The 17,760-nt window shown below is 38.2% G+C and overlaps 1 protein-coding gene across 8 annotated transcripts in view; it reads left to right on the top strand.

Annotated features, from left to right (window-relative positions):
* The window catches only part of ARID1B (AT-rich interaction domain 1B), a 412,304-nt gene that overhangs the window by 149,417 nt on the left and 245,127 nt on the right, over window positions 1-17,760 (top strand). For all 8 annotated transcript variants that reach the window (XM_027082651.1, XM_027082627.1, XM_027082631.1 and 5 more), the window contains exon 4: window positions 4,056-4,166. In XM_027082651.1, coding sequence (XP_026938452.1) covers window positions 4,056-4,166 — 111 coding nt within the window. The remainder of the gene's footprint in view (window positions 1-4,055; window positions 4,167-17,760) is intronic.

The raw sequence follows: 17,760 nt of genomic DNA, 5'->3' as shown, positions 1-17,760 counted from the left end.
CGGCATGTGGGATCTTCCCGGACGAGGGCACGAACCTGTGTCCCCTGCATCGGCAGGCGGACTCTCAAACCACTGCGCCACCAGGGAAGCCCCTCAAATATTTTATAAGTGTCCTTGACGTTACTTATTTATTTATTTATTTATTTTGGCTGTGTTGGGTCTTTGTTGCTGCGCGTGGGCTTTCTCTAGTTGAGGCGAGCGGGGGCTACTCTTTGTTGTGGTGCGCGGGCTTCTCATTGCAGTGGCTTCTCTTGTTGCGGAGCACGGGCTCTAGAGCGCAGGCTCAGTAGTTGTGGCACACGGGCTTAGTTGTTCTGCCACATGTGGGATCTTCCTGGACCAGGGCTCGAACCCGTGTCCCCTGCATTGGCAGGCAGAGTCTTAACCACTGTGCCACCAGGGAAGCCCTGTCCTTGACATTTTATTCTACATTTTCTTCATAGTCCCATGTTGCCGTTAGTACTTAATTCATTTCATTATAAAAGAAAACAGAAGTACTCCTGCTCTTGGCCTCTACACTAGAGCCAGGACATAGTTTTGATCTTATCCTTCCTCACAATAGCACAGTATAACTAGTGTTTCCTTCCTGGTCATCCTTCACACCGTAAGATGTTAAGCACCCAGTGAAGGGACTGGTCCATACAAGGTATTCAATAAATGTTTAGACATATTTTAAAATAAATTTATTTATTTATATTTATTTTTGGCTGCGTTGGGTCTTCGTTGCTGCGTGCGGGCTTTCTCTAGTTGCCGCGAGCGGGGGCTACTCTTTGTCGTGGTGTGCGGGCTTCTCATTGCGGTGGCTTCTCTTGTTGCAGAGCACGGGCTCTAGGCACGCGGGCTTCAGTAGTTGTGGCACACGGGCTCAGTAGTTGTGGCTCATGGGCTCAGTAGTTGTGACTCGCAGGCTCTAGAGTGCAGGCTCAGTACATGTGGCTCACGGACTCAGTAGTTGTGGCGCGCGGGCTTAGTTGCTCCGCGGCATGTGCGATCTTCCCGGACCAGGGATCAAACCGGTGTGCCCTGCATTGGCAGACGGATTCTTAACCACTGTGCCACCAGGGAAGTCCCTAGACATTTGTTAAAAGTAACATCTAAGTGAAAACTTCTGAAACAAATGTGTACATGCCCCTATCTCAAGCTCTTTTCACACTTTTTTTGTTTTGTGAGTCAGTCTCTGTTTTCCCTTTGATCTATAACATAAAGATGGTTAAAACCAGAATCAGTCAGTGGTGAAAAGCTTGTGAGTGAGATGAAGAAAAATAATACTGATAAAGGACTCTGAAAGGATAAACCACACTTCCCTTGTGTGGCTCCTTTGCGTTGTAGCATTATTACAGTGTGATGCTCTCTTAAATAGTCACAGCTGTGTATTTGTCACAGTGACAATCTGCGTGTGTGAACTAGTGTGCAGACTAGTGCGCACTGGTTTAAACCTTTGAATATCAGAGACTGCAGTGATGTGTTAAACATGAAGGCTGTGCTTAGTTGTTGTTTATAAAATATGGTGCTGAACGTATTTCTTGTTTTCTAATAGACATTGGCCTCTTCTTGTCTGTTAAATTACTTATTCCTACTTACTTTTCCTGAGATGAAAATAAGTATCTACCAGAAAATAAGTATAGCTCTGAAGGGGAAAAACCTCAGGTTTGTTATGCTATATAACTTTTATATCTTTATTACAGCTGCCAAATGTAGCCTTTATAGTCCCAGTGTAAGTTACGTAGATGATGGTTGTTTTAGGTTAAAACCTGGTACCTTTTCTGGATGTTCTCTCGGTTAAATTAATCCTTATGTTCAAACATAAATTGAAGCAGAACAAGTTCCATTTTCAGTGATTCTCACTAAATTTTGTTTTGGTTTTATTTCCAGCTGTATTTAATAACGGAAAGCCTCTTGTGGTTAAGAATAGTGTTTGAGATTTTGGTGGGATCTAATTATTTAAAAATTTTAAGCCTTAAAAAATGAAATGTAAAGTCATAGTAAAATTTCATGATGGCTTTCATAGTCTGTTAGTTCAGTGTTGCTTATTTTAGAGGGGACAGTATCCACATTAAAATGTGTATTTACTGTAGTTGTAACGGTCTTTTTCAGCTCGTTTTAAAAATCAGTTCATTTAGCCACAAAGAGAAAACAAAAGGAAATGTAAAAGGCTTATAAGCATAGGGCATGTGAGCCTGTTCCTGTTTCTTAACAGTTTACTAAAACAAGTGTCTAAGCACTGCCGGTAAACCTTGTGTGCACATGTGTGTGTTTGAGGCACAGGTGGGGATCTGCTAGTTTGTTTGCCCATTGCGTGGCCGTTCTGCTCCTTCGTGGGGGTTTTTTTGTAACAGGGTGAAGGTCCCTGAATGGAGGCCTTGTTCCTGGCTTGATTTTGAAGTCCTCGCTGTTAATCTAAAGGAACCTGCAGGACATGCAGCTGGAAGTCCGTGTGACAAGTGAAAGTCTGGGATCCAGAGCAAGTAGTGTGTGTGTGTGTGTGTGTGTGTGAGAGAGAGAGAGAGAGAGAGAGAGAGAGAGAGAGAGAGAGTTCCCCCCGCCCCCCACCAGTCTAATTGTTAACCTCTGCCAGCAGCCAGACTGAGGAGCTACCCTTTTAAATATCCTTGGGCTGTCTGTGCTCAGAGACCTCACCTAAATGTTATCAGGTAAAAACCTGGACAATTGAGTGTAATTCTCCTACTATCGTATAGTACTGACTGGGCATTCTGCGCTGCTGTTAGAGGCTAGATATCTTGCTTGGTTGTTTGGGGGGTTTATGTAAAAGGAAGAAGAGTTGCTTGGGAAATGCTGGATTGCTGGCGTGCTCTTTGCTTCAGAGCCTGTTTAAAGGCAGGTTGCACCGACACTTGGCTAGTGAAGTCTAGTTGGTACAGCTTGTGTACTTTCAGTACCAGCTATTGGTCCAAAGTTTCTTGGCTTAAGAAGCTGTGTCATTTTAAGTGTATACTGTATGAGAGAGGGGTGGGGCAGCAGGAGCTTTTTATAGGGTTTCAACTCATTAATTTTTAAAGTAATATTTTGAGAATTTAACAGGGGAAGTAGAACTTGTATATTGTGTTTCTTTAATTCTAACACATACTTAAACTGACAGGGAAGAAGGAGAGAATTTTATTTTTAAGTGATATTTTCCATTCTTTTTTTTTCTTCCCAATCAGAAACTGGTTCTTCAACTTTCAGTGCCAATTAAGACATGCTATAATAAGCATTTTACACTCTGTCCTGCTGTTTGACTTCGGGTGTAAATGGGGGTAGAATGTTTAGTAACTGAGCATGCATAGTTAAACAGCTAGAGATCTGACATACAGTAAGTTTGGCGTGGTATTTGGTTTATATTTCAGCATAATACTGAAACCATGCAGAATTCCTCCTGGAAAAGTGTTCAGCAGGATGCCAGAAAGGCCATGTTACTGATAAGTTTCTCTACTTCAGTAGGTTTTTTTAGTGTGTTTTGTCCCCACTGCTGTTTTATTCTTTATTGTGGTTCTTTGGTAACTGTGCCACGTGAACATGAAATTCTATACGTGAGTGTTTATTGGTTTTGTAGAAACCCCAGGATACTGTCAGCTTAATAACTGTGTTGTTTTGTGGGTTGCTGAGAGGGCGTATTAAAAGTCAGTTGATAATAAAGTTTTCATTAATTATTTTACATTTTCAAGGTAATATTAAAGATGGTTCAACCAAAATCAGAATTAAACAATAACATGAGCTTTTGGTTTGCTATGGTTTAAGAGAGTTTGGTTATAGCTGGCTTTCTTTCCCTTCTATTACTGACTGTCACCTTCCTGCAGAACTCAAATATGGTCTTTAGGTTGTATGGTTGCCTAATAAATTTAATTGCTAATTATATGTATTTTTGCTCTTGATGATCCACTGCCTTTTTGTATTTTATTTTTGCTTTTGAGAAAGTGTTACAGAAATGATAATTCTAACATAGATGTCTGCTTAAATGTAAGATGAATTGATACTTTGTGATAAGCCTTTGCTTCATCTTGATTATCAAAGAAGCTTGTAACTCACTGAGATATTTCTTTATATTTGTGTTTGTTTAGGATATGTCTCAGGAAGGCTATGGAACTAGGTCTCAACCTCCTCTGGCTCCTGGAAAACCCAACCATGAAGACTTGAATTTAATACAGCAAGAAAGACCATCAAGTTTACCAGTAAGACTATTAATGTACTGATTTGGAAATTCAGTGAGTTACAGATTTCTAAAAAGAGCATTGGTTTTTGTTTATTCTACTTTATGTTGAGACTTGAGGGAGAAGCTTATGGATTTCAGGTATATTTGTGATATATTAATTTTTATTTTACAGTTTCCTTCTCAAAGGAGCTGTGTAGTCATTTGTAGGTGTCTCCGAGTCCATTGTTGTAGGTATCTCTAAGTCCAATTGGAAGCTTATATTTGGCTGACAGGTTTTGTGGCAGAAAGGTGTTTCTTTTGTACAGTTGTGCTTTGCATAGCCTGTTGCTTTCTGGTAGTGATTCAGAACAGAGGTATCTATATAGGAGTTATATGTAAAGGAAATTCCGATTTGGCAAAGAATGAGATAAGGCATCCAGTGGTAGTTTGAATTTCTTCTGGGACTTCATGTAACGAGAAGTCACCCAATCTTTTTTCACCCAAAAGAAAGTATTTTAGTTTAAAATTGGAAAATACAGCTTATAAGTATTTCCATTAGCAAATTATTGGGTATATATTGACTAGAGTAGTAGCTAAATTATAGGTTACATGTTAATGCCCTTAAATAGTTCACCTGGGCTTAATTTTCTTTTTTTTATCCCCCCATGGGCAACCTCATTTAAATGAGATATTCCTTAAAAATTCAAAGAATATATTTGTGCAAACAAATTTTTATATATATTTTCTTGTTAAAATATTTTGATGTGAAGACATTGTTATTGCTTAGTCTCTATTAAGAAGTCATATTTAAGACAGGAACTCAGACTAACCGTGATTTTAATTTGAATCTTAAACATGTTTACATTAAGTAAGATTTATTATATTACTTCTAAACATTTGAGAGCCAGCATTTGTAAAGACTGTTATACATGACATTTGGCACATACCATACCCATTTTTAAGTTATATGTAGCCGTAGAGTAGAAGGTAGTGATGGCTACAGGATGTGTAATATCTTTGAATCTGATGCACATGTGTTTGAAACCCTAATTTTTACAGCTTTTATTTCTATGGTGGGAAGTGGGTAAAATTTACTGTGGTCATTTTTTAGTCACATTGGAATATTTATTATCTAGTTATATGGTTTTTGAAGGAATGAAAAAGGTAATGGACTCTTGTGTTCTAAGCTGTAAGCTTTTTTATTCAGCAGATAATTCAGAGCTTGGTGAGCATGGGGGGGTGTGTGTGCGTGTGCGTGTGCGTGTGTGTGCGTGTGCGTGCGCGCGCACCTGCATCCGCAAATGCACGTGAATGCTGTTGATAAATGCAACATTTGCTGAACATTTGGAAATTGGCTTGTGGTTTTAGGAAATTTAAATTGACTCGTGGGAAGGTGAGCAGTGGTTGACAGTGAATTCTACTTTTTTACCACAGGATTTTTAGTGTTTTAGATAAGCCCCACTTTTTAGGTTTGTCATTGGCTGGTGATGTGTACTGTTTTACAGGTTGGAGAATTTGTTAAAGATTGATACCGGTTTTCTACAGAGCTATAAGAATAGTTTGCAGCGTACTGCTTTCTTCATATCCATTTGAACTTCTGTGTCACCTACTAGGCTATGCTTCTTTTCATTGCTCTGCTTTGGAATCAATGGTTGACTTTCAGCTAACTGTACAGCATAATTGGGGGAGAATGAAGTGTGGTAGTCCCAGAAAACTGAAGAGTTCTGCTTTGGGATGGTGCAAAGTTGATTACTGGAAAAGGAGCTCAGAGTATTTTAGGAGGTGAACCAATATATTCTTCAACAGTTTAAGTCTTTTGGATGGTTCTATTTGTATACATACAATGGCTAACTTTATTCTTTAATGTTTATCTTACTTCCTTCCCTAGGGGATTTAAGGTTGCTCATAATATAAATTTTCTTATGAAGCTATTAAAAAAAGAAACGCCCTAATTAGTGGTTTCTTTCTGTAACTTACAGATAAATAGCATGCTGATTTTAATTTTGATTTTAATTTGAATTTCAAACATGTTTAAGTAAGATTTATTATGTTACTTCTAAACATTTGAGAACCGGCATTTGTAAAGAATGTTGTACATGACGTTTGGCGCATACCGCACCCATATACTCAATAACATTTCAATAATCTTTTTTTAGAGAGGAAAGTTTCCAGGTTTTATGCTGAGTACATAGAAGCATCAGTTACTGAATAAAGGACAAATTGTAGATTGGTTGGTTGTACCTAACTAAACCTCCTGCCCCCAATCTGTTAAGATGAAAATTGGCTTTATGTAAATGAATTTTGGTGTAGCACTTTTCTTTCAACAGGTTTTGTTTGTGTAGAAAGTTTTTCTATATAGAGTTTAGAAATATATTTTTATTGATATAGACACTGCATCAATATGTTATATAAAACAAAGGTAATTACAGTTTTGGGGAGAGATTTGTTGGTATTCTATATGGCTCTAATATGTATTTTTACTCTAACTTGGATAAATTGATTCTGTAAGTACCATGAAACTGTATTTGTTATCACGTCTGAATTTATTAGGTCTTTTGTAGATTTCTGCTGTGTTTTTTCCTTTTCAAGTGTTAGTGATGCAACTTTTGTCTTTTTACTTAAGGTTAAAGGCCATCCATCATATTTGTAATCTCTCGTTTTGTAATTTTGAACCAAGGAAATTGTGGGTCTTATCTGTATGTTTAAAAATATGTGGTAAAAATGATTCTAATGTATAATCAAATCTCTATCCGTTAAGTATGTGACTATAAGAAGGAAGCTTCTTAAGTAGTTGTTTCTTAAATTTTTGCTTAAGTTGAGTTAGATTGATAGAGTTTGTAATGTTTTTCTGCATGTGGGGTATTTTCTGTAGTGTGTTTTTGTTATACAGTTAACTTTCCATTACAAGAAATCAAGGCATTTTCTTACGCTAGATCTAGAATTTGCTTCTCTCAGCAACTTGTCCTCTCACCATTGTTTAAATTGGTATTTGTCTGTATTTGCATTTCATTAAGTTCTTGGTGATCTTCAGTAGCTAATGCAGTTGTGTTTTCCATCTGACCGAGTTCTTCAGCTCATCCACATGAAGCCAATGACTGATAACTTAATATTTGTCGTCTTGTTGTCTTGGTGCCGTGACCAGTAATATTTGCTTTTCACTTAATGCACTCAGACCTAAGCTCCGAACAAATCTTCCTTAATAATGTCTACTGCTTTCTATACCTCTTAATCATATAGCCTTCTCCCTGTTGAGGTTCATTAGCTTACATATCATTGGTGTTACCATTACTAACAAATTTTAACATATAGCATGTGACATAAAAATTAGCTTGAAGACCTGACTGTATCTCCTTGGAATATTATCACTTAAAATTTGAGCACATTCTATAGTTTTTTTCTACCTCTAATATTGATACGAAGTGAAGCCATCATTAAGTAAAATATACAGTGGAAGGTCTAAACAAATGCTATAGCTTATCAACTCCTTTATTTTATAAACATTGAGTATATCTCAATTTACACTCTGACCCCCAAACTATGATTTAATACATTTTTTGTTGAGTCTTTTTTTAACTTTTTCATCTCTTATGGCATTTACTAGTCATCCTTTTATTGCAGTTACTTTTTGTTTTTTTTTTGTTTTTTTTGCGGTACGCGGGCCTCTCACTGTTGTGGGCTCTCCCGTTGCGGAGCACAGGCTCTGGACGCGCAGGCTCAGCGGCCACGGCTCACGGGCCCAGCCGCTCCGCGGCATGTGGGATCTTCCCGGACCGGGGCACGAACCCGTGTCCCCTGCATCGGCAGGCGGACTCTCAACCACTGCGCCACCAGGGAAGCCCTATTGCAGTTACTTTTATAATTGTCTTGCCTCTCCCTCTCACCCTCAACAGACTAGAATCTTTTCACTGTATTTATTATGTTTTATTCAGTAAGTATTTTCCTAATAGAATTTATGTAAGAATTTTTCAGTACATTCTTCCCCTAGTTGCAGAATTTTCTTTTAATTGCTTACAGGATCTTTTCCAAGGTATTGAATTGACATCAGGAGAGCCTATGTTCTCCATATGCTACTGATACTAAAGGATTATATGAATGTGGTATCTGTATTGGCAGGGTGGTTTTATTCTTAAAACTATTTTCTTTTATTATAAAATGACATTTGAGTTTTACTTTGGTAACCTTAACCTTCAAGAGAAGAAAAAGTGGGCACTTTTGTATAATTAATCTAAAAGTAGTGTGAAACATTCTTTTCTTAGTAATGTATATTTTTTAAGAAAAATATTTATTTATTTAGGCTGCGCTGGGTCTTAGTTGTGGCACGCAGGCTCTTCGCTGTGGCATGCGGGACCTTTTAGTTGCGGCATGCGTGCTCATAGTTGTGGTATGCGTGCGTGATCTAGTTTCGCAACCAGGGGTCGAACCTGGGCCCCCTGTATTGGGAGCACAGAGTCTTATGCGCTGGAACACCATAATGTATATTTTTAATTGTAAAAGTGAATAAATTGACAGTAATCATGAATTCAGTGAATACAGTAAATACATGTTTATACTATTATTATAAAGCATCTGCAGACACAGTTAACCATTTGCATAACTTTGAAACTGAAGGTACAGACACACTTTGATAACTTGGAGAAGTGTTAAATGGAGCGTACAACATTCCGTTTCTTTCCTAGGATTTACCGTAATTTCCTTGTTCTAAGCAAATAGTGCTTTCTCCTCCAGGGATCTGAAGAGTTGCTGATACTCCTCAGTTTAGAAATAACTTACTTGTTTTTTTCTTCAGAGAGACCTGCCACCGGTTTGTATTTCAGATAGCAGGTCCATTATTCTGTTTACCTAAGATACAGAGTATGATCAGTCATATTCTAAAGGCCTTTGCGAAGGCCCATCAGGTCATTGAAAACCTCTTTCTGACCCTTTCTTTCTTAAATAGGAAGCATTTAAAGAGGTTGACATGAAAAGGGTTTGATCTGTCCAAGTTCAGTAAAAACCCTAAATGTCCTGTGGAACCGTGCTTATGGCTCTTTTGTTGAGCTTGCAATTAGAAGGAAGTATTGAGGTTTAGATAAAACGTATTCTTTTTCCCCTTTGTGAAAGGAAGGAGGTGGTATATGCTGGTTGTTCTTTGAAATAGAGGGTGTTAAACAGGATATTGGAAGCCTGAAAGAGAATGGTTGAAAAACTGTTATTACCAAGAATGTTCTTTGGGAGTTAGGTATTAGCAACAGAGCATGCAATGATTTCCCTTTATTGAAAAAGAATACTTCTGTGTGTGTGTTTGTTTTATTAATCTTTAATGACACATGTTGGGTTAGGGGTAAATGGTCATGTACTGTGGAAGCATGTATGAAAAATGATATGTTAATAGGGACATTTTAAGTGTGTGGATTTGATAATATAGTTCCTATGAACAATTAGCAACTATTGGAAAAGCTAGGCAGAGCAGTTTTTAACTGGGTTTTGCCTTTACCAAGTTCTCAATCCATCTAAGAATACAAATTGTTAAGATGATCTTAACCTGTTAGTTGTCAGGTTTTTGCAAAAGTTAAAATCTACCAGGTAAGAATTAGATGTTTGGCTGCTGAATGAACTTTTTCCAGACTTCTTAAAATTTGTATCTTGAGCTTGAATTAAGTGGTTGTCATTAAAAGGTTAAGAGTGTAACTGTCTTCTGTTGATTGATCGTTCTCAAATCGTCGTGAACATTTAAAAAAGTCTAAGTTAATAAAAAGAGAAATTTAAACTGTTGTCCCCCTTCTCTCAGTGTTCAAGCAGTGATAATCCCTGTGTGCAGCTGAAGACATCAGCTGTCTGTTATCAGTGTTTCCTAAATGTTATCAGGGTATGTTGGGTCTTGAAGTCATGGAAGTCTTAAAAAGTGGGCACCTGTTGAATGGAGCAGGAGGTTCTCTGAAGGGTGTGTCTTGTCAGCGAGAGCATCTGCAGACACAGTTAACCATTATGCATAACTTTGAAACGGAAGGTACAGACACATTTTGATATCTTGGAGAAGTGTTAAATGGAGCGTACAACATTCCATTTCTTACCTAGGATTTACCATAATTTGCAAATGTAATTTTAGTCTCTGGTCTATTCTATATGGAGACGACAGTTCTTTTTGGATTCAGTTTGAGAGAAATATGAAAAGACCTTACTTGAAAGTCCTAATTTAGGAAAAGTGATAGTGACTCTGACAGATGTTTATTTTCCCACGTGGATTATTTCTTTAAGATGTGATATTCTGTAATTTTATCCCCCAGAGTATTTTTGTGATATTTTGAAAATAGGGGAAATACTCGAACCTTGAGCAAGGTAAGAAGTCGTAGGAAGTGGGAAGGTATGTTTCTCTCTCTTTCAAAACAATCTTCCACTTAAATATTTGTTCTGTAAATGAATGTTCAATAAAACCTTACCAGTTTGGATTTCTTCCAGGTTACAGCAGGCTAAATATATGGAAATCTTGAATAAATTAATATTTAAAAAGAACGATAGTTTGTTTTTAAATAACTCGAATGTTTGTGTGCAAAGTGTTTCTAATTTGAGATCTTTCAGTCCTTTTGAAATAGATGGATAATTCTAAATTCATTAGAGCTGAGGTATTTGCTTAGTGGTGATGCATTATTTTCAGAAATTCGTTTAATTTTTAAAAACACATTTGAACTAAGCATACCTCCTGTAGACCTTTTTACATAATATTCTGAAGCTTTCCATTTAAAATATGGGGGAAATGAATTTTAACCCATTTTATGGGACTGTCAATTCCAAAAAAAAAATAATGAAGGAGTACTGTAAAAAAGAGACACTAGACAAAATTGGAGATGAAGAGAGGCTGAAACATAACTGATTTTCAGGATATTGGTTTTGATAATAGAAGGATAACTATGATCTGTAGTTGATAAATGAGGCTCATTAAGTAAGCGATGATAAATGCAGATATTCCTGGCTAATAGGAAAGTCAGCATACAAATTTTGCTGTAACAAATGGGAGACTGGAAGGTTTTGACCAGCCTTTCGGCTCTTCAGATGACCTGTGAGAGGCCATGGAGCCTCCTCTGTGGCCTCACAGGCTGGGGTGCACGTAACTGTCAGGTCTGAATGCAAATAGCCGCAGAACCATACCTGGACATAAGCCTCTTTTACCAGAGGGCCGTCTCTGAGCACAAGGGGGTGAGCAGCAGTGTTGGGCTTTAGTACAAACCACAAAGAGCCGTGTGTGTGAGGGATTCTCACATGTGGGCATGGGGGCTCCAGTAGGACAGTTATCAGCAGCGTAGCTCCTTCGAGTTTTTTTTTTTTTTTTTTTTTGCCTTATGCGGGCCTCTCACTGTTGTGGCCTCTCCCGTTGCGGAGCACAGGCTCCGGACACGCAGGCTCAGCGGCCATGGCTCACAGGCCCAGCCGCTCTGCGGCATGTGGGATCTTCCCGGACCGGGGCACGAACCCATGTCCCCTGCATCGGCAGGCAGACTCCCAACCACTGCGCCACCAGGGAAGCCCTCTCCTTCGAGTTTTAATTTCAATTTTTTATGCTAGAACAAAAAAACGAGTGATGTTCAAGAGGTACCTTTTCATATTTTAACCTGCCGTTTCAGTTTCCACAGATGGCAGTTCTTGGCATGTTGAGCCAGAAAGCCGCCTCCTTTTCTTCCTGGTGCTTCTCCTGTTCACTGGCATCTAGAAGGGGTAGCGGGCTTCCTCCAGATTATACAGGCATGGCCATTGTAAGACGCTGAGTTGAATGCATTTTACTTTACATTATCCAAGTTAGCTAGGAAGTAAATTTTAGTTTGCAGATTTCCACTTTGTTTGTAACTGAAGGCACACATCTGTAGTATGTAACAAGAGACACATAACCAACAGGAGCTCAGAGTAGCATTTGTGGACTGGTTAATTGCTTTTATTTTTTTTTTGAACTGGAAGGAACTATTTTGAATATTAACTGTCAGTTTAGGAGAGGAAATAAATACATGTAGAGAAGGTTCTTACCTGAGAGCAAAAATTTCTATTTTTCCTTCACAATGTAAAATTTTAGAGGTGTCTCTCTCTTTCTCATCTTTTTTCTTTGCCTTTGCTAAATTGTAAAATAACTGAATGGTCTCGTTTTCCTTTGTTTGGGTCAAGAAATTTTAGCTGAAAATTGTTACTGTGTGAAAGAAGATTGTTGACTCAACAAGCCTTCAATTTTCCGTGAATAACACTCCCACCCCCTAGCTTCAGGAACATGCCGTGCATGCATTCTATTTTAAAATACAGACTGTAATTTAAAACAGGCGGTTTGATGCCCCACTGAACTTTGTTTAAGCCTGGAATAAAAGAGGGGAAAAAAGCTTTAAGCCACAAAAAAGTGACTAAGCTTTCTCAACCAGTTTTCTTCATAATGCATTCTATTCAATAAAAAAAAGTTTCCAGGTACTATTGTTGTCTCTTCCCATACGACCTGCATTTTTATCCAATGTTAGATTGTGGTGTGTGCGTTTTTTCCCTTTATTTCATTACCGGGCTGTCATTGACTTTTTAAAGCGTTCAGAGTAGTGTTCGTTTGCAGTGGGATCTGCGTGCTGTGTGCCTCTGTGCATGTTGTCCACATTCAGCGTGTGTGAGAACATTAATTCTAAAATTAAACCCATAGTTTTTAGTATTCATTTATTGATAGCTAATTTTCTAGAGTTCTGTTGTTTTAAATAGTACCTGATTATTAGACTGGACTGCTATAAATAGTTAACTATAACATTTTTTACTATCAGATCATTATAAAAATGATTCATTAGAAGCATTTTATATCACTTGCCTTTTTTTCCCCCTTCTCACAGAAATGAAAGTGAACGGCTTATAATGACTTGTATGGAAGGAATGATGACTTTGTTTTGATAAAACGATATGTATTGACCTGGAGACCTGTTGTAATGATGGTGCTGTATGGCAGAGGCAGGATTAAGTCTCAGCCAGGGTTCTGGTCTTGAGCAATTCATGTCACTTCTCAGGACGTGTGTGTCCTTGTCTGAAAAATGAATGTTAGAGCATGTTCCGACTCCTAGATTTTACGTTAAAGGCTTTGTTTGTTAGTATATGAGAAAAGCACTGACAAAATGAACTCTTTGCTTTCAGGGAGAAGTTGAATGAGAGAAGTGCAGCCATCTTGAAATCTTCAGTAACAGCTTGTGTATGCCCTTGGTGGCTCCTCTCCCATATTCTTAGGAGCCATTTGCCTTTGAACATATTTAAGGATTTGGGGTTGCCTAGTTGAGCGCCTAGCCTTATTCTTTAGGTCATGCGGGAGCCGTGGGCCTTCTTGTGGACTCCCGTCTCCAACATCTCAGGGATTGCAGAGGTTCCCCTCTCTCCCCATGGGATCAGTTTGGGAGTCTGATGTATATGAGTCGGGGAAGCCTGGGGAGAAGAAAAGTCCATGTGAGAAGTTGAAAAGTACATATTCCAGGTAACTTTATGGCCTCCTGCTAAAGTGGGGGGTAGAAAAGACAAATAAGGAAGCTGCAGGACAATGAAATCTTGTCTTTGTAATGCACAGTCTAATGCCTTTTCCTACTGCACCGGTGGGAACCCAGCAGGGACAGTTTTCTGAACCAAGATGATCAGGTGTGAGTGGATTTTAATTTTATGCTGGTGGAAGGAAGGTCCTGATGGCCTACACCTGAGGTCTCTATTTACTTCTGACACGCCAGGTTTACATTTGTATATTGTAAAGTAATTGCATAATAACTCTTTGCTTTTTAAACTGAAATATACCACCAGTGGAAATATTAGCAACCCAGGGACATAAAAACCACCATTTCTTTTTAATGAACCCAAACCAGTTTTAATGCCCCCTGCATTTCTATAGTTTGTTTCTGTGTGCCTTTTAAGTCTTTGGAGCTCGCTGTTTTGATTTGGGTAGAATGCTATGTGACAAGTCTTACTTTTACTTGTCATTTTACTTCTCTTTCTTTCTTTTTTTTTTTTTAAATATTTATTTGGCTGCACTGGATCTTAGTTTCGGCACTCGGGATCTTCATTGTGGTGTGCGGGATTCTTAGTTGCGGCATGTGCAATCCAGCTCCCTGACCAGGGATTGAACCCAGGCCCCCTGCGTTGGGAGTGGGGAGTCTCAACCACTGGACCGCTAGGGAAGTCCCTACTTCTCTTTCTATCAAAGCACAAAATGGTGTTCATTGAGGCGGTGGCATAGACTATACCTGATCCACAGGTAAACGTCTTTTCTCAAAGTAGACTAGAATGAGTGAACCTGGAGGCCACTGAGTGACAGGACAGTACAGCATTATCCTGCCCCCATCTGAAACCTGCCCTGATACCGATACTCTTTCTTCTTTTTCAAAATTTTCTAATGTAAGTAGGGATCTTCATTAGTCTTTATTTTTCCCCTGGGTTTGGGTGGTTGGGTGCAGTGAGCCACTTAGTACCTTCTGACACTAAAAATATGTGGTTGGTCTTTTGTAAGTATCTGCATCTGGAGAAAATTTGGCTTCAAAATAATAATATATTTATTATATATATAATAATTTATTTGGTACCATTATAAAATGTCGTGTTTTATATAAATAAAATTTTCAGTTGTTATTAGAAACTGCTAGTAAAAGAAGAATAAATATGCCCAGAGTACGATTTTTAGTGAATATCCTAGGTAAAGCACATGAACTTTAAAGACAGGACTTCCTGACATCTGTTTTGCCTGCTCAAAGCCACATCCCACCCCATTCTTCTATTTTTGAACGTCTGGGACTTTTAGGTTACCAAGACAAGTGAATTGTACCATGCCTTTTAGTTATGAAAAGCGTTCATTTTTCAAAATGCCTTTATTACTGCTGGAGACAGGGAGACAAGTTTAGAGCTATTGTATTATCTCAATAATGAGGTTGAGTCAGATTATTAAAAAGTGATAGCAGTGAGAACACAGAGGGAGAAAGTTGTGGAAATAAAGGGAGGGATGAATGGTAGTTGCTTTTAAGTTTTTAAACTAAATGACCAGGAGGTATGGTGGTGTTGGTGACAAACACAGGGAAATGGTGGTGGGGAGTTGGTTTGCGGAGAAAAGAATACCCAGAGATTTTATGAGATTAAAAGGCAAGTCCTGAATAACTGTGCTGGAATTCTAAAACTCCTAAAAGGGACCAATTCATCTTTGCTACCAAAGCCTTATTTTTTGTATAGTTCTTTACATGGGTTAAAATATTGTCATAAATAGGAATTGATGTTAAAAGAATGATGGCATTGGCTATAACTTTACATTTCATTTAAATTCTTGGAGATGATTTGAAGAATACCATAGCAGAGTTTGTATAAACAACTCAGCAGATCATTCCAGAGAGTTTCTAACTCTAATTGGAATAAGACAAGAGTACAGTCTCAAGAAATAGAAGAAACTTTATTATTATTATTTTTTCAATTGGCATTCGTGGCTGGTCTCATCATCTTTGCTTTTAAGGTAGTGCAGTAAGTTTATATCCTAAAATGTTCCTTTCCTTGGGTAGGGACGGGTTACTTTATATTGTGTTGTTTGGTTTACTTTTGAATGATTTAGACTTTGTTCTTGTTGTACCAATTCGTTTTGGAGGAACATTCCTTAGTTATCTCATAATCTCTTCTTTTCTGAAACTTATTTTGAGTATATGGGTTTGTGAGCCTAGTATACAAATTTATGTCTTGCGTGTGTGTGTGTTGTTTTTTTTTTCCTTCTTTTAGGGTGACTGTGGGAGGGGGCAGGGAACCTAGTTTTAACATGCTGTTTCTGAAAAATGTTCTATTTTAGAAATGGTTTACCCCTTTAAGCACCATGAATTTCTGTGATACGTTTGAATCCCAGCAGAGGAAATGGGACCTCAGGGAGGTAACTGTGCACTCTGAAGGGATACGCTCTTGTTTGTTCGTTTGTTTTTAAATCAAGCCCCTCCCCACTTTTTTCTTCCATTTTTAAAGCGTAGTCATTTCACTTCCTACATGCAGAGCAAAAGTTTAATATAAATGAGTTCTTAAAATGTGTGTATTTCGGGGCTTCCCTGGTGGCGCAGTGGTTGAGGGTCCGCCTGCCGATGCAGGGGACGCAGGTTCGTGCCCCGGTCCGGGAGGATCCCACATGCCGCGGAGCGGCTGGGCCCGTGAGCCATGGCCGCTGAGCCTGCGCGTCCGGAGCCTGTGCTCCGCAGCGGGAGAGGCCACAACAGTGGGAGGCCCGCGTACCTCAAAAAAAAAAAAAAAAAAAAAGTGTGTATTTTTACGTATTTAATTTGATTCAGATTTTTAAAAATTCTGTTTCCCAGATGTGAAAATAGAGACTCAAAAATGGCAGGAAACTTGCCTCAAAGTTCGACAGCAGTGGAGTTACAGTGAGTCTGTAGCTCATTCCATTATAGCAGCTGTCTGCATATACCTGTTCCTGCGTACACCTCAGTGTCCTTGTAAACTTTGGTTGTTAAACCTAAAGTCCTTCTTTTTTTAAAAAATAAAACCGTTCTACCAATTTTGATTAAAATCATGAGTGTCCTTGAATAAACATGAATGTGTGCAAATTTCCCCAAGTGTTCTTACTTTTCATAGTTACTACATTTAGGCTTTTCTGAGCTAGCATGCCTAAATGTTGATATCCACTATAAAGGCACAAGATTTCACTTTATACAGAAAATTTCAATTACATTTAACAATCACTTATTGATTATCTCCTTTGTTTAAAATTTTATATTAGCTGTAATGAAATAAAAATAAAATTTTAATTATTTCACTAGCTTATTAGTGTTTGTTCTTTCCTATAACAATTCAGCAATAAGAGATCAACAAGAAAACAGGTCTGTGTTCAGGATGCCTGTTATTTAAAATATTTTAACATATTATCTCATTTTACCTTCAGAGAACCATCTATAGAATCTGCAGAATTCATACTTTCAGTATGTGTTATTTCAAGGAAATGATTTGTCATTTTCTGGAAGTCTTAAATATTTGAAAGTGTAAGAGCAGTGATGGCTATATCAAAATTATATTCACCTTTTATACAAGACATTCAAGTGGCTTTTAATCACATATTATCAGCGCTAGTGGTTTTAGAAAAAGGAGAACACTGTTTGCCAGCACTTTTGTGATCACTTGGCTTGATAGAGTAACGATCACGCTGGCTTTCTTGAGTGGCTTCATAAGGAATTTTATTATTTTTACTACTTTTTTCCTGACTTAATTTGCACTTTCTATTTTTATAGGGATGAAGACAAAATAATAAAGTTCTAGTCATCTTTGACTAGACTTTGGCCCTGTTTTGAGATATCAGATTTTGAAAAGTGTACCTAATTATGCATGTTATGGTTGACACAACATGTTCACACTTGCCATCAATTCAGTGTGACTGCCTGGTACTTCCCTTGACCCCTCTGCATCACCAGAGATATAACACATATAAAACCTCTCGTGTAGTACTTGTGACCTGTGTAGGTGCTCAATAAATGTCAATTTCTTAGCCTTTGTTTGCCCTCCTTCTGCTTTGAAATTGCATTTCGCACATCTTTAGTGCATGACTGCGGGTAATTTTTGGTTTAAGTACTGCAGACTGAATTATTGGGGGAGGGCTAGGATGGGGATGAAGAGGCAAAATCCTCTACGGTTCATCTCATGGCTAACTACTAAGGAAAAATTACAGA

This window comes from Aethalodelphis obliquidens, unplaced genomic scaffold (assembly GCF_003676395.1).
Source record: "Aethalodelphis obliquidens isolate GAN/ISIS:26980383/991018 unplaced genomic scaffold, ASM367639v1 scaffold3, whole genome shotgun sequence".
Classification (NCBI taxonomy): Eukaryota; Metazoa; Chordata; class Mammalia; order Artiodactyla; family Delphinidae; genus Aethalodelphis; species Aethalodelphis obliquidens.
The sequence above is the reverse complement of the archived record's forward strand: the minus strand, read 5'-3'. Positions and strand labels throughout refer to the sequence as shown.